Source organism: Boleophthalmus pectinirostris, unplaced genomic scaffold (assembly GCF_026225935.1).
Source record: "Boleophthalmus pectinirostris isolate CB_2022bp ecotype Guang Dong unplaced genomic scaffold, ASM2622593v1 HiC_scaffold_3, whole genome shotgun sequence".
In the NCBI taxonomy this organism is placed as follows: domain Eukaryota; kingdom Metazoa; phylum Chordata; class Actinopteri; order Gobiiformes; family Gobiidae; genus Boleophthalmus; species Boleophthalmus pectinirostris.
The window spans coordinates 35,965,267-35,985,076 of NW_026571299.1; the positions used below are offsets into that span (position 1 = coordinate 35,965,267).

General features: G+C 39.9%; 1 protein-coding gene across 1 annotated transcript in view; it reads left to right on the forward strand.

Annotated features, from left to right (window-relative positions):
* The window catches only part of ephb2b (eph receptor B2b), a 133,212-nt gene extending 114,046 nt beyond the window's left edge, over positions 1-19,166 (forward strand). The window contains exons 7-16 of the mRNA XM_055160561.1: positions 2,963-3,125; positions 4,730-4,838; positions 5,659-5,726; positions 7,138-7,260; positions 7,410-7,657; positions 12,059-12,274; positions 12,942-13,091; positions 14,746-14,939; positions 15,891-16,046; positions 17,292-19,166. Of these exons, the coding sequence (XP_055016536.1) occupies positions 2,963-3,125; positions 4,730-4,838; positions 5,659-5,726; positions 7,138-7,260; positions 7,410-7,657; positions 12,059-12,274; positions 12,942-13,091; positions 14,746-14,939; positions 15,891-16,046; positions 17,292-17,400 (1,536 nt within the window). The 3' untranslated portion in view covers positions 17,401-19,166. The remainder of the gene's footprint in view (positions 1-2,962; positions 3,126-4,729; positions 4,839-5,658; positions 5,727-7,137; positions 7,261-7,409; positions 7,658-12,058; positions 12,275-12,941; positions 13,092-14,745; positions 14,940-15,890; positions 16,047-17,291) is intronic.
* The last annotated feature ends 644 nt before the right edge of the window (positions 19,167-19,810 follow it).

The following is a 19,810-nucleotide window of genomic DNA, read 5'->3' on the forward strand; positions in this document are numbered from 1 at the left end:
CGCCCGCATTTGCGATAAACCTGCACACGTCTGATCTCTTAAAACATCTCGACACAGTCACAGAACAGACTCACCTTCAGCATCAACATCCCTCTGTCACAGAAAGAACACTCATATTCCACTGAGTCGTGTCCTTTAGTCCGACAGAAGCTGAACCGCATCAGCGCACAAGAGCACTTTTTTTTTTCTTTTCTCATCTTAGTTTATGCAAATTAGCCATGCAGTTTTTAGTTTCGTTTCTGTGAGAGTTGCGCAAAGCTGCATTAGACACATTATAATGTCAAAAACGTTAATGATAGTATGAAAATAATGTAATAATGAATTCAAATGAAAAATATCTCCAGCTGAGGGCTTTTCTCAGCAATTTTTAGGTGAGATTAAAAAAGAGATAAATTAGATTAATTAATTACAGATCATAATTAATTATTCTCTCAATTTTTTTAATCGCTTGACAGCACTAGCATATACATATACATATACATACATACAGCTTGGAAATGACACATGTTATATTTAGTTTAGAACAGGCAATCTTTAAAATACTTTCATATTTCTAGATAAAATTCAAGAATTATTTGGATTTTAAAAAAATATATGTTATATTTGTGAAGAAAGAATTCAAATTGATTTTAGAGATAAAAAAAATAAAATAAAAATATGAGGTCATTCCACAACCACTTTTAGAAATTAAAGAGAGAAAGAAAAAGATCTTAAAAATTATAAGAAGTCAGTAAAACTATAAGCCAGGTCAGTGGTAGCCTTTGGAAACATTTCCCCACAATACCCTTTGGAGGAAATGAGCCTTAAGCTAAATACATTAGGCACTAATCGTAAAAACAAGTTAGTTAATTTGAAGTAGCTCGTGATAAGAGCAGATGAGGAGAGGCATGTCTCTGGGCTTCTGTACACTATTCAAACTTGTGTTCACTCTTTTTACATTAGAATCACAATCAGTCAAAGGGAAAGCCAACCGCACTCGTCCTACAGCACATCCACTGGGGACTGGTGCTCTGAGACTTGTGGTTGAAACAATGGTGCACTGACTGCTGTTAAAATAGGATTCAAAGGTCCACATCAGCATTCTTTCTCACAAGAACATTCACAGATGGCTGCTGACCTATACATGTGTAATGTAAAGACCCTTTTGCTGTTTGTAAATCATATGTCTACATTTGAGCTCAAGCTTGAAGGGTCAATGTGTAACTTTTGTGGTGGGGTTCCAACTTTGTCCTTATAGAGATGTGATTACTTTGCCTGTATTGTTCCATAGTATTTGTTATCTAACTTTTCTATCTTGCATTTATTCAAGCGCTTTTTGCCAATATTTAAAGGACCCATATTATGCTTTGTTCTGATCTATGTTATAATGTTCTTTTCTCAGCACAAAAATACCTGGACTTGTGTTTTGTTTCATTCCCACATGTTTAACACTAACCCTGCGTATTTAGGCTGTATTCATCTTTTGAACTAAAAACACTTTGTTCCACCGTGTGCTGTCATGTGGTAGTACAGGAAGTGCCCCGCTTTAAACTCTATACACCTTCACTATAATAATTTTGGTAATTTCAGCTCTGGAATTGCCTCTTTCTACTAAAGGTAAAAGGTAGCAGTTAACTTGAAAACTATAACTAATATAGGACCTTAAATGCCCCTGCGGAAGTTTCTAGGCAAAGTCATAATGATGATGAACATTTGAACAATTGCCAGTCACTAACTAGAACTGTTTAACAAGCATTAGTGAGTAAGCCTAAACAACCATTAGGTATTCATTTATTTAACTTATAACAGTTCTGTGTAATTTTCCAAAATGTATCTTTTTTTTTAACTTTATTTAACTTTTTTTATACAAGATAATACATTTGCCTCGACAATGAGGAAAGTGCTATTAGTGTACTGTATTCTCAAACAGTTTATCTGGCGGGTTAATGCCATAGATACCCTTGCTGGCTCTATTCAAGGTCGGGGCCAGCACTTTTATACAGTCATTGTCAGGCTCTTCTTCCACACGCTGAGCCATCCACTCTTGACTATAATTCCCCTCTTTGTGACGCTGCTGGAGTGAGCTGTCAAAACAGTTGTCCTGGGCCTGCTGTGCCTCTGAAGTGTGCACACAGCGTCTGGGGCTCTGTCTGCTCTCTCCCACATGTCACTGTCAGGAGGAAGAGGAGGAAGAGGAGGATGAGGAAAACTAAATATGCCTCTGATCATTTGATGTTACTGCTTAGAAACATGTCCTGACCCAAAACTGCCACAGCAGTCTTTTGGTTTTATCAAATATGAATTGTTTTGAGCTTAAAATATGCAAATACCTCTGTTGTGAAAGTTATTTTTGGGACAGAAAAGAACAATAGACATACTTATTTGGTCCTTTTTTGAGACTAGTTTAGTCCTGGTACAGACTTTGGTTTGGTTCTGTTCTGGTCCTGGTTTTGTCCTGGTCTAGTGGTGTTGTATATGTGTTTGTACACCCTAAATGAATGTATGATAGATCATTTCATTCATTTATTTTCACTGTGAAGCTTGTAGCATGTCTGTCAATACAAGATTATGTACAATTATTCAAAGACGTATTCAAAAACTAATAAAACAATACCGTTCTCTTGTTATACACTGTAATATGGTGTATGTAAGCTTAGCTTGACCATCAGTTGCCCAAAAATCACTAACTGTGTTGCCACTACCATGTTTTCTTTGGTTTTAGAGTTCATTGGCATAATTATATCTTTAAAAATATTGGATTAGCGTACCTCAACTTCAGATTTTCAAATAACCTTGAAAACCTTTATAGTGAATTCTGCATGAAACACCACTGCTTCTCCTTCTTTGTTTGCTTTCAGTGATCGTGCTGCATATTTTAGCATAACTTGTGGACAGAGTGCTAGCCATAATTATTAGTCTGTGCAGCTGCACTATAATTATTAATGCACTTCCATGTAACACACTGTTGTTCTTTTACTTATAGGACCAATCGGAGTACAATGCCACCACAATCAGGAGCCCAACCAACACGGTGGTCATACGCGGTCTGAAACCGGGCAGCATCTATGTTTTCCAGGTCCGAGCTCGCACTGTGGCTGGGTTTGGACGCTACAGTGGCAAGCTCTACTTCCAGACCATGACTGAGGGTGAGAATCTTGACAATGTGCCCTTGAGCACGCAGAGCTGTTATCACCTCACACGCACACGGCAGTATGGGCCCTAACAGCTGCAAACCTGGATAGATACACAATGACACGGCGTACTTATGTTGGAATAATGTCTATACTTTAAAGTAATATGACAGATGAAGTAGATGGAATAATTAGATACGTTTGAGAATTCATTACAGACACTGATCAGCTAAACCATCACGTATGTCATATTGTAAAACTTGATGGAGAGCTGAAAATATGTTTTTGATCAAGTCATTCTGATGTGATTGAATAGCGCTACTACTTTTTGCTACTATTGAGTGGAAATATTTTTTTACCTTTATGCAACTTAGCATGATGCGTTGTGCATGTGTGGTCTGCTATTCAAAACTGTGTTGACCTCTTCAGGAATCTGAGCTACAGCAGCTTGTCCTTTGTACCACACCACACACAGCGGCATTCTCTTGTGCATTATCATATGTTTATCTTTTAATTCCATATAAATATTGATAACTTTATTTTTTTAATTATTTCTAACCATTTACTAACTTTGGCTTTTCTAAATAGTTGTTTGTTCGTACTGTGACACAGTTTCGAAGAGGAGAAATCGTTAGTCATGTCGCTCGATGCTGAAGCCAAGGACTGGAAATACTGATCTGAACATCTCATTTCCTTAGACTAGACCGCCCAGGGCCATCATTAAACCATAGCTCAGCAAACAGCCTTGATGCTGCTGCCACACGCTCTCCAGATATGTCATAGATAGATGTAGTCAGTATTAAGTGGGAGTATAAGGTCTAATATGTTTATACTATGACCTAAGAGGGAAAAACAAATGTATTTTCAGTGTGTTTCATCTTAGTCATACTCTATTGAAAATAAGAAGTTTCCACATCTAGTAATGACAAAAATAATATTAAAATTGCTTCTTTACATTTGCATTTGTTTTGTAGTATGTATCCTAACACACCTCTCATAAATGGCAGCTGCTTCTGAAGCCACAGCTGCCCTGGATCAATTGTTCATTTACCACATAAATAGGCAAGTTGGGTAAAGTAATAAAAGTTAAATGTATTGCCCAAGGACACACTGATGGTGTACGCTTGGAAAATGCAATAGAAACTTCAGGTCAGTTGGCAAATGCTTACAACAGATCTCAAGATATAATGCTAATGTGTGAAAAGACAACAAGATGTTAAATCAAACATATTTCTATACATATAGTTTTTATTTTCTCGAAACCGTCCAATCTCATGTAATTTGCCAAGTCTGCCTTAGCCCGTGTGGTCGGTGGATTCTTGGCTGCTGTCGGATGAGGCCGGGTCTGTCCTCGTTTCACACTTCCTGCCAGATGATTTGTCCATAATATCCTGAGCATCTGAACACATTTAGTCCTCGCTGGAGAAACAGGCGCGGTGCAGCCAGTCAAGATGCCAGCTCGCTCATAGATTCACAAGGCCGTATGTCTGTCTCTCACCCACTGCTCTGTCCATATGCAGCGGCTCAGATGCTCACCCATATGTTTGAACTGTCAGTGTGTGTGTGTCTATGCTGTTAGCCTGGTCTTTATGTAGTACGTGTTTGTGTCTTGTGTTCAGAGGAATATAACACCAGCATCCAGGAGAAGTTACCTCTCATCATCGGCTCGGCAGCTGCTGGACTGGTCTTCCTTATCGCTCTGGTGGTGATCATTATTGTCTGCAATCGGTGAGTCTGTCTTGAGGCAAATTTGACGACGGTATTTCTTATTTTCTGAGAAGTTGTGTAATTAAAATGTGTAGCAGTATTTTAGTTACATCATTTACGTTTTAATGGCCACAGACGATAATGTGTTTGCGTCTGTTTGGATCTTTTTAAACCCCACACTTTGCATGGATTGTAAAGATGAAGAAATATTATAGACTTACACTACCAGTCAAAAGTTTGGACCCACCCTCTCATTCAATGTTTTTTTTTTTACTACTTTCTACATTTTAGATACACACTGAAGATATCAATTATATGAAGCAAGATATATGGAATTATGTAGCAATGAAATACAGTTAAATAAAATAACTCTCAATCTGCCTTCTCAGAAAGTCTCTCTCCCTCTATGTATATAATTTAGAAAGTGTTAGAAATAAAGAAAAAATTGAATGAATGAATGGAATGGTGCGTCCAAACTTTTGCCTGGAAGTGTATATAGCTTACTAAAACTGTTATGACTCAGCTTTTGGAACTGAACTCAAGGAAAATTAAATGTACGGTAATGTAATTAAATCAATACACTGCACCGCTATGAGATGCACAAGGACCAACCATAACAGGGCAAACGGTAAAACTTGCTTTATCAATTTGTCTTTATCAATTTGGTTGAACTATTATAGGAAAAAGCAATGTTATGGTGACTACTTAGGAATGGGCGCAGGTTTTCTTAAGAAAGCAATGCAAACAACATTCCTGCTGCTTTATGAGGTACTTGGTTGTGTTTGAGCGGTGTCCCAGGCCCCTTTATGAACCAGAGCTAGAGTTCTTTGTCTTCCCCCAGGAGGCGTGGCTTTGACAGAGCCGATTCTGAATACACGGACAAGCTGCAGCACTACACCAGCGGCCACAGTGAGTAAACTCCATTACCACTGCTGCTCTGTTTACCTCTGCCTCCCTCTTCCCATTCAACTCCACGCACACCTGTCACCATGACGACCGCCTCACATTGCCATCTCCATAGCGATCACACCTGTCTCCATGGTGACCACCTTTCATGGCGGTGTCCTTGGCTACGGCCCAGCATCCCCCACTTTCGAATACTCCTGCCTGTTGTTTGACTTGATCCTTTCTTAGTTCAATTTTACCACATCAAATACCTGCGGTAAAGTGATAGCTCTCCGCATCATCACGTTTCATACTTAACTAAACCCATTGTTGTAGAAATGGGTCACTCAGCGCTCACATTAACACTATTACCATGCTAATGCCACGTGAGTCATTTGCCATTGTTGAATATCATGAAAAGCGTGGTGCGTGAATGGAATTTTTCAATGGATTTGCACCACTGTAGCGAACAGTTTAAATTACAATAATTCAAAACTGAGCCTGAGGAGCACTGTGGCTGATTTGTTCCCTCGCTGTGACCGTGATATTATGTTAATCTGCCTCTCACCAGCACGATGTGAAGGAAAACATTTATGATCTCGTACTAATTTGTTTATAATTATATAATTACCTCTCCTACCATTCCATCCTTCTATTATGTGCAGTTTCCCCGAGGCCAGTGACTCTCCGTATGATCGGATCACACTGTGCTCCAGTTATAAAACCGTGCCAGTTACAGTTCAGGTGTCTGCCTTTGCTCTCCGTGGTCTTTGCCATCGGCGGAAGGTGGTCTGGTGAACAGCGCTTCAATTTGGGGATAGAGTGTTGGTTTTTTGTAATGGGGGCTTTGCCAGCAAGATCCTCTCCATCTGCTGGTCTCTGCAACTCTCAGTAATGTGCCAGCTCTCAGGCGCTGCTCCAGTAAGTGTAACGCTGCCTGGGCAAGGGGACAGTATCCATTTTAATAGCCTTGGGTCTGATGTGAAGGTGAGGCGAATAATCGGATTTAAAACTCAGGACACTTAAGTCCCCCAACACTTAAAGGCCACCTTAAGCCAATTTACCTGGCATCGGGGCTTAGAGGGGCCAATTTATTTCTTGGAGTCGAGCTGTACGATCCTGATACAGACCTAGCGTTTCTTGCTCTAGTGTTAATGGCCGCATGAGTCTCACAAGGTGATATATATTTTAACCTGGCTTATCACAGCTGCAAGGGCTCCAGTTCCCATGCTGCACTGCTCCCCGCTGTAGGTCACAAGTCACCATTTGTAACTACACCATAAGCCCTGCTCTTTTCTGTCACACCAACACGTGTCAATGCAGAGTCGATTGATTTGTGAATGCGCATGAATAGATTTAACTGTTGCGCCTGTGGGGGTGTGAATGTAGGGCCATGAGAATCAAATATTAGAGCTGGTCTCCACTTTTTTCCAAGTGTCTCCAGGAATGAAGATTTATATTGATCCGTTCACATATGAGGATCCCAACGAGGCTGTGCGGGAGTTTGCCAAGGAGATTGATATATCCTGCGTGAAGATCGAGCAGGTCATCGGTGCAGGTAATGGAAAAAACAGCAAATGAAACATGCCTGAAATGCAGCACACCACGGTCACATTTCTAGTTATTTGATTCATAAATATAAATGGATGCCTCTGAGATATTTAGTTGCATCAATGAATCATACTTTTATGCTATGAATTTTTACAGGGGAGTTTGGAGAAGTGTGCAGTGGTAACCTGAAGCTGCCCGGTAAAAGAGAAATGTTTGTGGCCATTAAAACACTCAAATCGGGATACACGGAAAAGCAGAGGCGGGACTTCCTAAGCGAGGCCAGCATCATGGGGCAGTTTGATCATCCCAATGTCATTCGCCTGGAGGGAGTGGTCACCAAGAGCAGCCCAGTCATGATCGTCACGGAGTTCATGGAAAATGGATCACTGGACTCCTTCCTTAGAGTAAGTAATATGGTATAGTTTTAGTTTACAATATGATAATAGTGATTCTAAATTGACACTTTTTTTGTTTGTCATGTGGTTGGTTTATCTAGATCAGGGGTGTCAAACTCATTTTGGTCCGGGGGCCGTATCCAACCTACTCTGATCCTAAAGGGGCCGGATCAGAAAACTCATGTCATATAAACCTTAAAAATAACAATAAGTTCAAATATTTGTGCAGAGAAATGCAAATCTATTACAGAAATCTTTTTTAATTGATGAACTCTTTCTTTTACAAAATATTATAATATTATGAACAACCTGAAACTTTAAGAAAAATGCTATTTCAACACAATGTTTTAACATGAACTTGTTTGTAAATAGGAATAAGTCAATTTTTCTTGTAAAATCCTGCACTCGGCTCCACTTTTCTCATGTTTGACATTTTTCTGATGAGGGTGTCACGGTCAACAGTCTAAACGATCGTCCTTTAAGAGCGTTTGGAAAGAGACAAGTCTTCATTTGTGCTGCTCTGGTGGGAGGGGCCACGTACAGAGACGCTGGAGATGCTGCTGTGATAAGCAACACCATTACCAATATTTTAATAGAAAATATAATTAAAATATTTTAGTAGAAAATCAGCCGAGGGCCAGATTAAAGGTCTTGAAGGGCCGGATCTGGCCCCCGGGCCTTATGTTTGACACCTGTGATCTAGATTATCTTTTTTCTTGTTTAGGTCTTTATCAAAAGTAGAATAAGATCACATGATCACAAATTTTGTGTTGAAAATGTTTATGGGAACATAGTATAAACAATGGAGAAGTAAAGGAGACTAGAGCTTGTGTACCTATGACAAAGTATATGTGTCTTTTTTTTCACTTTTTACAACTGGGATACACAAGGGTCATTGAGTAAATAAATAATGAACAAAGTTGATATAGACGTACACAATAATCACTGACTTCTTCATGCAGTGATAAATTGCCTTTTCACAAAAGAATATCACACTTGTTTTTCTTCTTTTGCGCCGATGAGAAATATGCCACTCTTACAACTTCACAGCGTTTGAATTATGCAGAATCAGACCAGATAAGATTATTACTCCGATCGGCCCATGCACAGTTATGAGCGACATACATAATTTAAACATTTTACAGTCTGATGTCAAATGTTTTAAAAATGTAGTTAACAATCAGCTGGGATGTGAGATATAGTTTTAGCAATCCATCTGGAAGGCCAATGCTTAGAATCTCTGCATGCTTAACATTAAAGGCACATTTTCAATTGTACTTGGAAAAAGCCTATTAATAAGGAAAGTTATGAGACAAAATATAAGATGGGCAATCCGATACCATGCAGTAGTACAGCAATATCAATCTGATACCGATAATAATAAGTTTTAAAATGCAAAACTTACCGGATCTAACATGTGCAGATAATCAAAAATATATGTTTCTGTCACCTTTTGAGAAATGTTAAGTCACGATATTTTATCCTGAGAAACAATGCTGACAAGACATCCTTTTTCGATACTTGTCAGCATCGAAATATAGATATTTTAATGTTGATCTGGCTATGGGAAACATCTTGAAAACAAGGCACATTACACCTGCATCCTACAAGTAACCGGGTGTAGTTAACTTCTTTTCATTGTAACCAACTGGGGTTATATAACATGTTTTTATTCTCAACCTATACGTGAACTGTTTTCCTGCACAGTATCTCCAGGCTGACTGAGTTGACAGAGTTCTGAGGAAAAATCTTTGTTTGTATTCCACTTCTAACATCATAGACCCACATAATCAGCACTTTTTAAGCGCTGATCCCGTGGTGTAGTGCTTTGGGATATGTAAATGTTTGCTAAACACATTTGACAGTACATTGTAGTGAAAACAGCAGGGAAGGAAGTTGTGGAGGGTCTCACACTGACAGTTCTCGACAACACTCGCTCGCTGCAGACAGTGTCAAAGCTTCAACTCAGTCTGTGTCGTCTTCTTCTTCTTCTTGGAGGTGACGGTGGTGGGTGGTGGTTAAAAATGTCTGCCGTTGTCTGAGCTGAGCTGCCTGCTGTAGATTGTCTCTCCTGCTCCTCCTGCTCTGAACCTGCAGGGGGAGGAGGAGAGGGGGAGAGGGGTAAGATGAAGGGGGAGGGATAAGAGGGGTAGATGGGAGAAGGAGGATAAGTTGGGTAGGAGAGGGAGGAGAGGGAGATACGGGGGAGGGCAGGAGAGAGGTACAGGCGAGATCGATGAGACTCCAATGGGATCCGGAGCAACTGTAAAGAAAGCACAGAAATAGTCTCTTTTTATGCCTCTCCCAGACACCATCATTATCCAGCTCGCTTTGAGATCCTCTGTGCCGTTCAAGTAAAGACAGTATTTACCTGGAGGGAGGTTTCACACCATTTCTTTTACTGCTTTCGGTTGCCATATCAACTTTTATAAAGGTTGTGATAAATTGATATGCAAATGCCAGCACACTAGCCATCTCATCATATGCTTTGCCCCCAATCTAACAAAAGATTATTTATATTGACCTGAGGTATATTGTATGTCTCAGGGGACTTTATCGTACCAAAGTGTCATTTTTGCATTACAGCATCTACAAATTAATTAGACCACTTCTTTATACAGTCTATAGTAGATCTGTATGAAGCAGTGAAACCATTAACTGTATTTCTCAGACTTATTTATTGGCCAAAACCTTTATATAGTGAGAACTGTCAACACCTCTTGGATAGCCATACTGTTTATTGAAATTGCATTGTGAATTACATTTTATAATGTGTGAATAGACTACACCTTGAAATACAACCTCTGTTAACAGTGTGAGATTTTACATTATCACATTATCACAGCCTGTTCCATTGCACCATTTTTTACACTAGCTATTTTATAAACTAGTCACTATTGGAGGAAATTCTGTTGAGGATGTCATATTCAGCATAGGGAGAAAATAACTTCTTCCTCATATACTATTCTATTGTAGAAAATGGTGGATTCCTTCCAGCTGGATCCACCCATCAGACTTTGCCATAGTCTTTCCAATTAAAATATACCCAAACACAGGCCTCAGATTATGTGGCAATTTGAATTAGTGAGAAAAAGTTCATGAATTATGCATCCACCTTAATTGCTTTGGAAGACTATGAGCAGCTTGACGTGAGGAGAAGCTTTCAGTCAGCTAATGAGCAGCTAACTGTTTGAAAAAGAACTGGGCTACTGGGGCGGTCACGCAGACTCGTAATATGGCAGTGCTCTGGGTCTGGCCTCTCTGTCCACGCCCCCTGCTCCATGCCCCCCTTGCCCCCGCCCCTCTCTGCCCCCGTGTCATGGTGGGTGGTGGGGGGACTGCAGGTGTGCACTGTTGGAAGCACAGCTGCGGTGGAGGTCCAGACACTCCCTGTGCACGGGAGTAAAGCCCTATCCAAAAGTGTGCTGGGGAACAGCTGTAGACGGTTAGAAAAACCCGACTTAGCTTGGGACAGCCCTGCCAAGCTCGAGCCAGGATGTTGGTCATAAAGTTGGTACTACCCTTCTGGTGTTGTTATGATCTTAAAATTTCAAACTCAGTTTTGATACTGGGGAAAAGACCAGATTATCGATTCCAACAAAATTATAAACATATTTTTACATAACAGAATGTTACATACTGCAGTAATGTCCTGTGATTGGTCAGTCTGGGACCTATCACAAGTGAATGCTTGAGCTAACAGCTGACAGGATGGATTCTCAAAAGTTCAAAAATCATGAGAATTCTTGTTGCTGGCAAGGTTAGTAAGAAACACCTCCAGGAAGATAACTTCTTTGTCTTGTGTGAAGGCCTGCCAAACTCAACAAACCAGGATGTTGGCCTTAAAATTGGTACTACATTTTTGGAGTTACGATATTAGAATTTAAACTCAATTTTGATACTGAGGAAACAGTTCGATGGTCGAAACCACCATTAAAATTGTGAAGACAATTTTAGACAACAGAATGTAATGTAACACTAAATAGTTTATTTTATTGTTCCATGTGATCACAAGTTCTGGTAAATATTGTTCTTATACCATTCAGGAAAGAAAACATTTGTGTGTGTGCTTTCAGTATCAATCCTTGTTCACATGAGCATTTTATTTATACTATATATATATATATATATATATATATATATATATATATATATATATATATATATATATATATATATATATATTATATATAATTTTTTTTTTTTTTTTTTTTTTTTACTATCTGGGTATACTTTTTCGGACAACCTTCTACTTAGTCCTCTTTTGTACTGTATTCTTGGCATAAATGTTTTCAGACATTCTCAGACAGGCACAGACCAGATTGTGTAACTTTATCTGATTCACACATAAACAAGAATGGAGTAACTTCTATTGTATAAGCTGACAAATGTTGTTTATTGTACTTGCAGCAAAACGACGGCCAGTTCACTGTGATCCAGTTGGTGGGGATGCTGCGCGGGATAGCGTCCGGGATGAAGTACCTGGCTGATATGAACTATGTGCACAGAGACTTGGCCGCTCGTAACATCCTGGTCAACAGTAACCTGGTGTGCAAAGTGTCAGACTTTGGGCTCTCGCGTTTTCTGGAAGATGACACCTCAGATCCAACCTACACAAGTGCTCTAGTAAGAAACATGCTGCTTTTCAAATACAAACAGCATTGTACAAAAGTAGGCTAGACTATGGCTCAGGGACATTTTTCAAAGCCTTTGTATAAATCATTGTTGTATGAAGTGACAAGGATGTGCCTGCAGAAAGAATATATCAATTGTACTTTTAGTGTCTTATCCCTGTTGAAATAATAAAAAATGAATACTGCTCCAATGGAAAGAATTGAGAAACAAGCCTGCTATTTTATAAAGTTACAGTTGTAAGCCTATTCATACATATATTTTGGTTGAAAACATGTGCTTTTAACAATACGCAAAGATCTCATTTTACACTCTGTTCTAGTATTGTCTTGATAGAACTGTGCACCAGAGTCAGACCCACACAGCCCATCTCTTCTTCTATCTGATGTTATTTAAGTCTAGGTCAAACTAGTGCCCCCAACATGAGCGCCCCTATCAGAGCGCTGTCACCTCCTCACCCCTCCTCTCCACTCCTAACCCCCTCACCTTCCTGCCTCTCCTGTATTTCATGTGCTCTGCTCCACTCCCACAGGCTTGGTTATATCCATGCCCAGTTTGAATTACCACCTGCATTGTCCCGGTGAACGGTGTCTCTCTGCAGAGCCAGGACACTGTGACGGTTAGGTTTCGCTCACTGAGGTTGTGGCCTTTGTGTTCACAGGGAGGGAAGATTCCTATCCGATGGACCGCCCCTGAAGCCATCCAGTACAGGAAGTTCACCTCGGCCAGTGATGTGTGGAGCTACGGGATCGTCATGTGGGAAGTCATGTCCTACGGAGAGAGGCCATACTGGGACATGACCAACCAGGATGTACGTATAGTGCAACAGGGCTTCTCAGCTGGTAGATGGGGCATGAAATGTTAGTGCATGTGAAAAATATACTGAATACAATTGAATAGTCAGGCATATCCAGTTTGTGCCATATTTGTGAATACTGGCAATTGAACGTTAAATATACCATACGATTCCATATTATCCCTATATTACTGTAATATTAATACAAGAAACTATCCAAAAATATGTTAAATAGAAAAACAGATTTTAGGTAAATTGTTATTCTTGAAAGAAAATTATTAATAAAAATTGGATCCCAAAATTGGCCAGTTGAGAATAACAGCTCCCTGTAATACTGCTGGTTATTGTTGTAATATCTTATCTCAGTCATTCTTCAGAAGCTTTTGAACTGCACAATGAAAAAATCTATTTCTTTCACTATCTGCATTTCATTAGAGCCCCGATTGCTTAGAGACACATTTTGTCACTGTATCTGGTCTCCCTTGGCTAAACAGTAGCTTTCACTCATCATGTTTGAATGAAAATTCCCACACACCAGAGCGACATAATCAGATCATTTAAAATGCACAGCCGAGCTCTGTGGGCAATTTCTGCTCTTGACTCGAGCTTCCATTTCCTCATCCCCCTGTGGGCAGCGGTGGAGAGCAAATTATGGCGAAGAGATAATGAAAATAGTTTCAAATTGAAAGTGAGAACACTAATGTGCTAAGAGGGACCACGGACCTCCGCAGTTATCTTATTAGCAGCTCCAGACAGTGTTTCTGCTCCGTCGGGGTGCACTTTTGGAGGTCTAGTGAATGAGATTAAGCAGGACCTGAATGGAGCCCCTTTAATGACCCACAAATGAACAAGGGATTGTGGGTCCTCACCACAAGCGTCCTCTGGAGTGTTTCCCTCTCTTCACTGTTATCACCTTTTGCTTGCCCCCATGACCCTCAGCACTGTAAGGCTGGGTACACTCATGCTCAAACCAGATCACTTTGGGGAACTGCTGTAGCGGCCAGAGATGACGTGATCAAGTACAACTGGAAATTACAAGTTATTGGAATGTGATTTATTGTTTTATTCCAATAAGGTCTTAGCGGGGCTTCATATGCAGAACTAATGTAATGATTTATGTCAAATCTAATGGTTCCATTGAGCTTTAACTGATATTAATGCTTCTCGCTGTTCATGGTAGCCTCATTGCCAGACAATGAGAAATTATCTCAGTGTTGTAATAACCTCTAACATAACCTAGACATGACTTATTTTAAATATTTATTACTTCACCTTATTTCACTTGAGGTCACAAGAGACTGAAATTCCTGTTTATGAAATCATTCCTATTTTACTCATATATAAGAAAAACAACACAAAAAAGAAAAAAAAAAAAAAAAAAAGTGAAATCTATGACAGTAAAATTTGTACTTTTGCATCTTTGTGTATGTAATATATGTGGTTAAAAATCATTAAAATCTGATTTTAAAACATAAACCTAGTGGTAAATAGCTTCACTTAGTAAGTACTGACTGAGGGATTACACAGATCTACCTAAGAATGTACTAAAAGCTTGCACTCTCCCACTTTGCAATAAAGGTTAAATAATTGAGTAAAAGTGCCATCACCTGTCTTTTTTGTAGTTTAAGGTTTTGTTCTTGCTGTTACAACTCTCTGTCTCCCCCTGCAGGTGATCAATGCCATAGAGCAGGACTACCGGCTGCCTCCTCCCATGGACTGCCCCAGCGCACTGCACCAGCTCATGTTGGACTGCTGGCAAAAGGACCGCAACAACCGGCCCAAGTTCAGCCAGATCGTCAACAACCTGGACAAGATGATCCGTAACCCCAACACCCTGAAGGCCGTGACCCCGCTGTCCTCTGGGTATGTGTGGTGTGTGGGAGTAGGAATAGTCTTAACACCGCCTGAGGGATTTAAATGAGGGCTTTATCTTCGCATGATCTGTTCTATAATACTTTATAGGAACGAAAACAGGGGAAATACATTTGTTATAAAGAGGTTCACAGGAAAAAAAAATAAAAAATTGAAGTTGCATTTATTTTGTTTTTATGAATAGTATATTTTGGATGTTTACTAAATGTAAACTATTTGCTAAACTATTTTTAACAATATTACTATGTGAACATATAGGACTTAATCAGCTGAAATACATAGAACTTTAGGTGAAAAATTATAGAGGACAAATTTTAGCACATCTTTCAAAAATGTACATGCCATATTGTGTCTGTAAGGTTCACAATTGCACTAGACCTTTAAATGTTCTGGCAAAAAATAAAATACACTGGTTTTAAGTAGTGTACGTCCTTTAAAATCAGTTTGTCGGTGATAGTTGATAACATCTAAAATAATATCCGCTGTGGCAGATGACTTTTGCCTAACGCTGTCTCTCATTTCTGTCGGCGCCAAGTGAATATGTTAATGCTGTTTGGTCTGATAAATTCAATCATTCCCGCAAGTGCTTGAGGCAAAACCAGAATTGAAATAGTTTTGTAATTTTCAAAACAAAACATTTTTAGTGCCTTAGTTTTTGGATGTCCTTTTTCCCTCTCGGAGAAGGGCTTTACTGATATCCACAGGCTGTAGTTTCATTTGTGGTGAGGAGCAGGACCAGGGCCCACATTTTCCACTGACACTAAGTAAAAGTACATGCTCCCTGAAGCCTATCACTTCATTTGGAAAACTCTTTTTATGAGATTTTAGTTTGGAAAATGTTCGAGAGCATAGCATGTGCGTTTTAAAATCAAACAATTCATAAATTATTCTCAGGTGTTTTGGTTTTGAATATAGTCACTTATCATTTTATGTCCTCTTCAGGGTCCACCTCCCTCTTCTGGATCGAAGTATCCCAGACTTCTCCAGCTTTAGCACAGTGGACGAGTGGCTGGACGCAATCAAGATGGGACAATACAAAGACAACTTCGCAAACGCTGACTTTTCCACTTTTGAAGTCGTTTCGCAAATGACCATGGAGTAAGTGCACTCTTCAGAATGATTATGGTTAAAATCACCTGCAGTGTGCTTGTGCTGGACAGCTTCTGTTTCAGAGTTTCACAGTCCAGATCAAATGAGTGATAGATAAAGAGGATGGTGAGAAGTAACTGATCTTGTATTATGTGGTAATAATAATAATAATAATAATAATAATAGTTGTTGTTATTGTTATTTCATTTATAATTCTTATTCAAAACACAAAATTTGAATAACTGCATAACTGGTATAGTTATTCTTTTGTTTTGTAGTATTCTGGACAGTTATTTTCCTTTTTTTTTTTTTTTTTATCAAAAGAATCATTACAGTAGTTGATCATGCCTTTTAGCATGTATTTTTTATACAATGCAATACAATTCTAATTATACAATAATGCAAATATTTGACAATTATATTTAAACATACATTCTACAATGCGTACATTTAGAAATTCTAAACAGTTTAAAGTGTGTTTCTTTGTTCTCTAGTAGTAGTAGTATCTCCTCATAATCTGCCTCAGAATGGTCCTGATGCAGTCACAGATGTGCGCTGTGTGATTAACAGACTGCACTTTTATATTGGGCCTAATCGCTCACAGCTATTGCTGTGGCCTTTAGGCTGAGCCATGTGCTCCACCGACTGCAGAGGAAACATTAAATATGGGCTGAGCCCGGCACACTGCAGCAGATAAAACATGAGAGCCAAAGATTAGGACTGGCACCTGTAGACAGTGATAAAAATCATTTCCTGTCTCAGAGTAACTGTATCATGAGCTGCAGATTAACCCACACAGAGCTGGCTTTAAGAAAACTGCAGTAATGTGTGCTATCATATGACAGACTTTTCATTGTCTCGTCCATAAAAATACTAAGTGGAGCTGGCGTCACTGTTCTGGAGATACTCACCATAGCGACATATGAAATCATAATGTCTTCTGCAAATGCTATGCAGGGTACCTTATTTTTACAGACTTAAAAATGTGAATTACAGAACTAGCTTCTTTTGTAACAGCTTGCAGTGAACCAAACATATTCCTCACTTTCTTAATGCATTCCTAGCATTCTAATTATTCACTGTGTTGAGAACCAGCATATCTTCTAAGACATATTTAAATGTTATACAGTTTCTTTTATATTTGTAGAACTGCACAGACGTACAGTGATGATGATTTTAGGAAAAAAATGTACACATATATGAACATCTCTGCTTTGGTCCAGTTGCTGATGCATGTCCTGTTTGTGTTGACAGTGACATCTTGAGGATCGGAGTGACGTTAGCAGGCCATCAGAAGAAGATCCTAAACAGTGTGCAGATGATGCGGGCGCAGATGAACCAGATCCAGTCAGTGGAGGTCTGACGTTGGGAGGGATAGGGGGCAGAGGACAGGAGCACAGGACCAGGGCTGTGGAGGAGGCAGTGGACCTAGATTCTGTGGCAGTGTCTGTGGAGCCCATCAGATGCCCGTTCATACCCTACCCCTCGTCTCCTCTGGACTCTCCCTCCACCCTCACACCAGCTCTGGGCAGTTGGTCTGATGGCCACCAGCCCTATCCTGGAGCCCTCACATGGGAACTAGACCAGCAACTCCATTTTGCAATCTTCCACCACTTTTCATTTCAAGTTGAACATTTTAATTTTGTGGTTTGTTCAGATATTTGTAAATTTTTTAAAGAAAAGTGAACTAAATTTATAGAAGTTATAAGGTTGTATGGTAGAGAACTGCGTAGAATGCTACCCTTTAAAAGGGCAAAAAAGAAGAGCCAAGGACGAGCCGAGGTACAAGAGTGTACCCAAGTAAAGCCAGTCCTTGTGGGAGAAACAGTGGACTGGCCTTTGGAGTGGGACAGAGCTGAGCTGCACTCCCAGCTGTTTCTGTGAGAAGACCAAGACATCCATGAAATGGACAAGTGTAGGCACAAACTCATGATTCAGACAGACTCAGCATTGGGACGTCTCCACAAGTACTTTTCTTATAGTGTGAAATGTTGTGATGAAGACCCTGCCACCATGCTTCCTCTTACCGTAGACAAAATGACATTTCACAACCTGCCAAACAGAGCTGCTCCCTATTTGCACCAGACCATGACCCTGTACTGTACATATCAGCCCTCCTCACTCACACAGTGCTACACAGGAGTGCAGATGGCTTTATTTTTAACAGTAAAAGAAGTGTTCCAGTGTTGGCTCAGCACTTTGAGTGTTTCTCTGTCATCTCTCATGCTGCACACAGCAGTGAAGACATTTGAAAGAGTGAGTGGTTCATTTGAGTTTGTGCAGTAGAATCTCTTTGGTACTTTAGTGTGGCTTTGACACAGAGTGGCTGCATTCAAATGGCTGATCTTCTTCCAGTTTTTCATGGACGTCGTGTTTTTCCTTTCATGCACACAGTATCACGTAACACTCCAGCTTATGCAAAGTGGTCTCTCACATACACCCCACTACTTAATCAAACACTTTGTACAGTAATGATTTTGATTTTGAGAAAAACACTCTGGATCTTCCATTGATGGTTGTTATTTTTTTAGCAGTGAATAAGTGCTGACAGGTTTTGGACTATATGCATTTGGTCCGTATGTGTGTTGTTGTCTTTGAGCTGTCCTTCGTTTGTGTTGTCGTGGGTTACCTGGTGTAAAGGTCGCAGGGGTACAGACTCAGTTAATAGTGATGTAGCGTTTTCTGGAGGGAGGAGGCTTCAGGCTGACTTTATTTAGTAACACAAGCACTGGCCTAAGAGCTGACAAGCAGACACAGGCAAACACAGGCAAACACAGGCAGACACAGGCCTCCAGCTGAGCACCGCCCCCCTCAGGCTGTGCCCGGGCTGTGGGACCTGCCTCGCTCCTGACGTACATGTGAGCCGTGCACCTGTCAGTCCTCTCCGCTCCTGTCACAGTTGTCTGCTCTCATCTGCCCGTCTGAAACATCAAGAGCAGCAGGACACTGGCACTCATCACACATGCTTTTGTCTGCTGTGCGCTCCGTGATGCTGCGTGCCAATCACTCCACTCCATGTGTGGAACGAAAGGATTCTCATACATTTCACAGTGCCTCCGCAAGATATTACCAACTTTTTTTCCAGTTTTAAAAAGTACCTCACATTTAATTCAAGCATTATGCCATAAAACCGCCATCAGAAAGTTTACTATACGTACTAACTTTCTGGTGAAGTTATTCTTTTGCCTGGAATGTTAAAATATATTTCACTTGCATCAGTTTACTTACGGGTGTTTCTATTCCTCAAAAATACAGTCAGTGGGGTCACGTCTCTATAGATCTGACCTGGATGACTGTTTTATATCAGTTGCTTATCTTCATGGAGATGGATAAGTTTAATGCAATACCATGGAACATTCCAGACAAAGCAATGTCATATCCACAGGGACAAGCAGGTGGCAGACCCTCACCCAGACAAGTTACATAGTGCACCCTCTATGGGAAAAAAGACTTTTGCATTTCTCAAGCTGTTTGAGAAATATGTTATTACAAAAATACTATACAAGTTAGACCCTGTTTAATATCTTTGTTTGACAGTAGAGTTTATTTAAGCTAAGAAATGGGCTAGAACAATAATAATGAAATAAAACACAAGCAGTGCAGTAGTTGTTTTTGAGTGTCTTACCAACCCATCATCATGTATTGGATATTGATACTTTATTGAAACCATTATAAGGTCCTGAACTATTTTTATGACCACAAAAAGACTTTTTCTCCATTTTTTCCCCCACAAAAGGGTATATATATTTCCATGAATTTGCCTTGACTTCAAT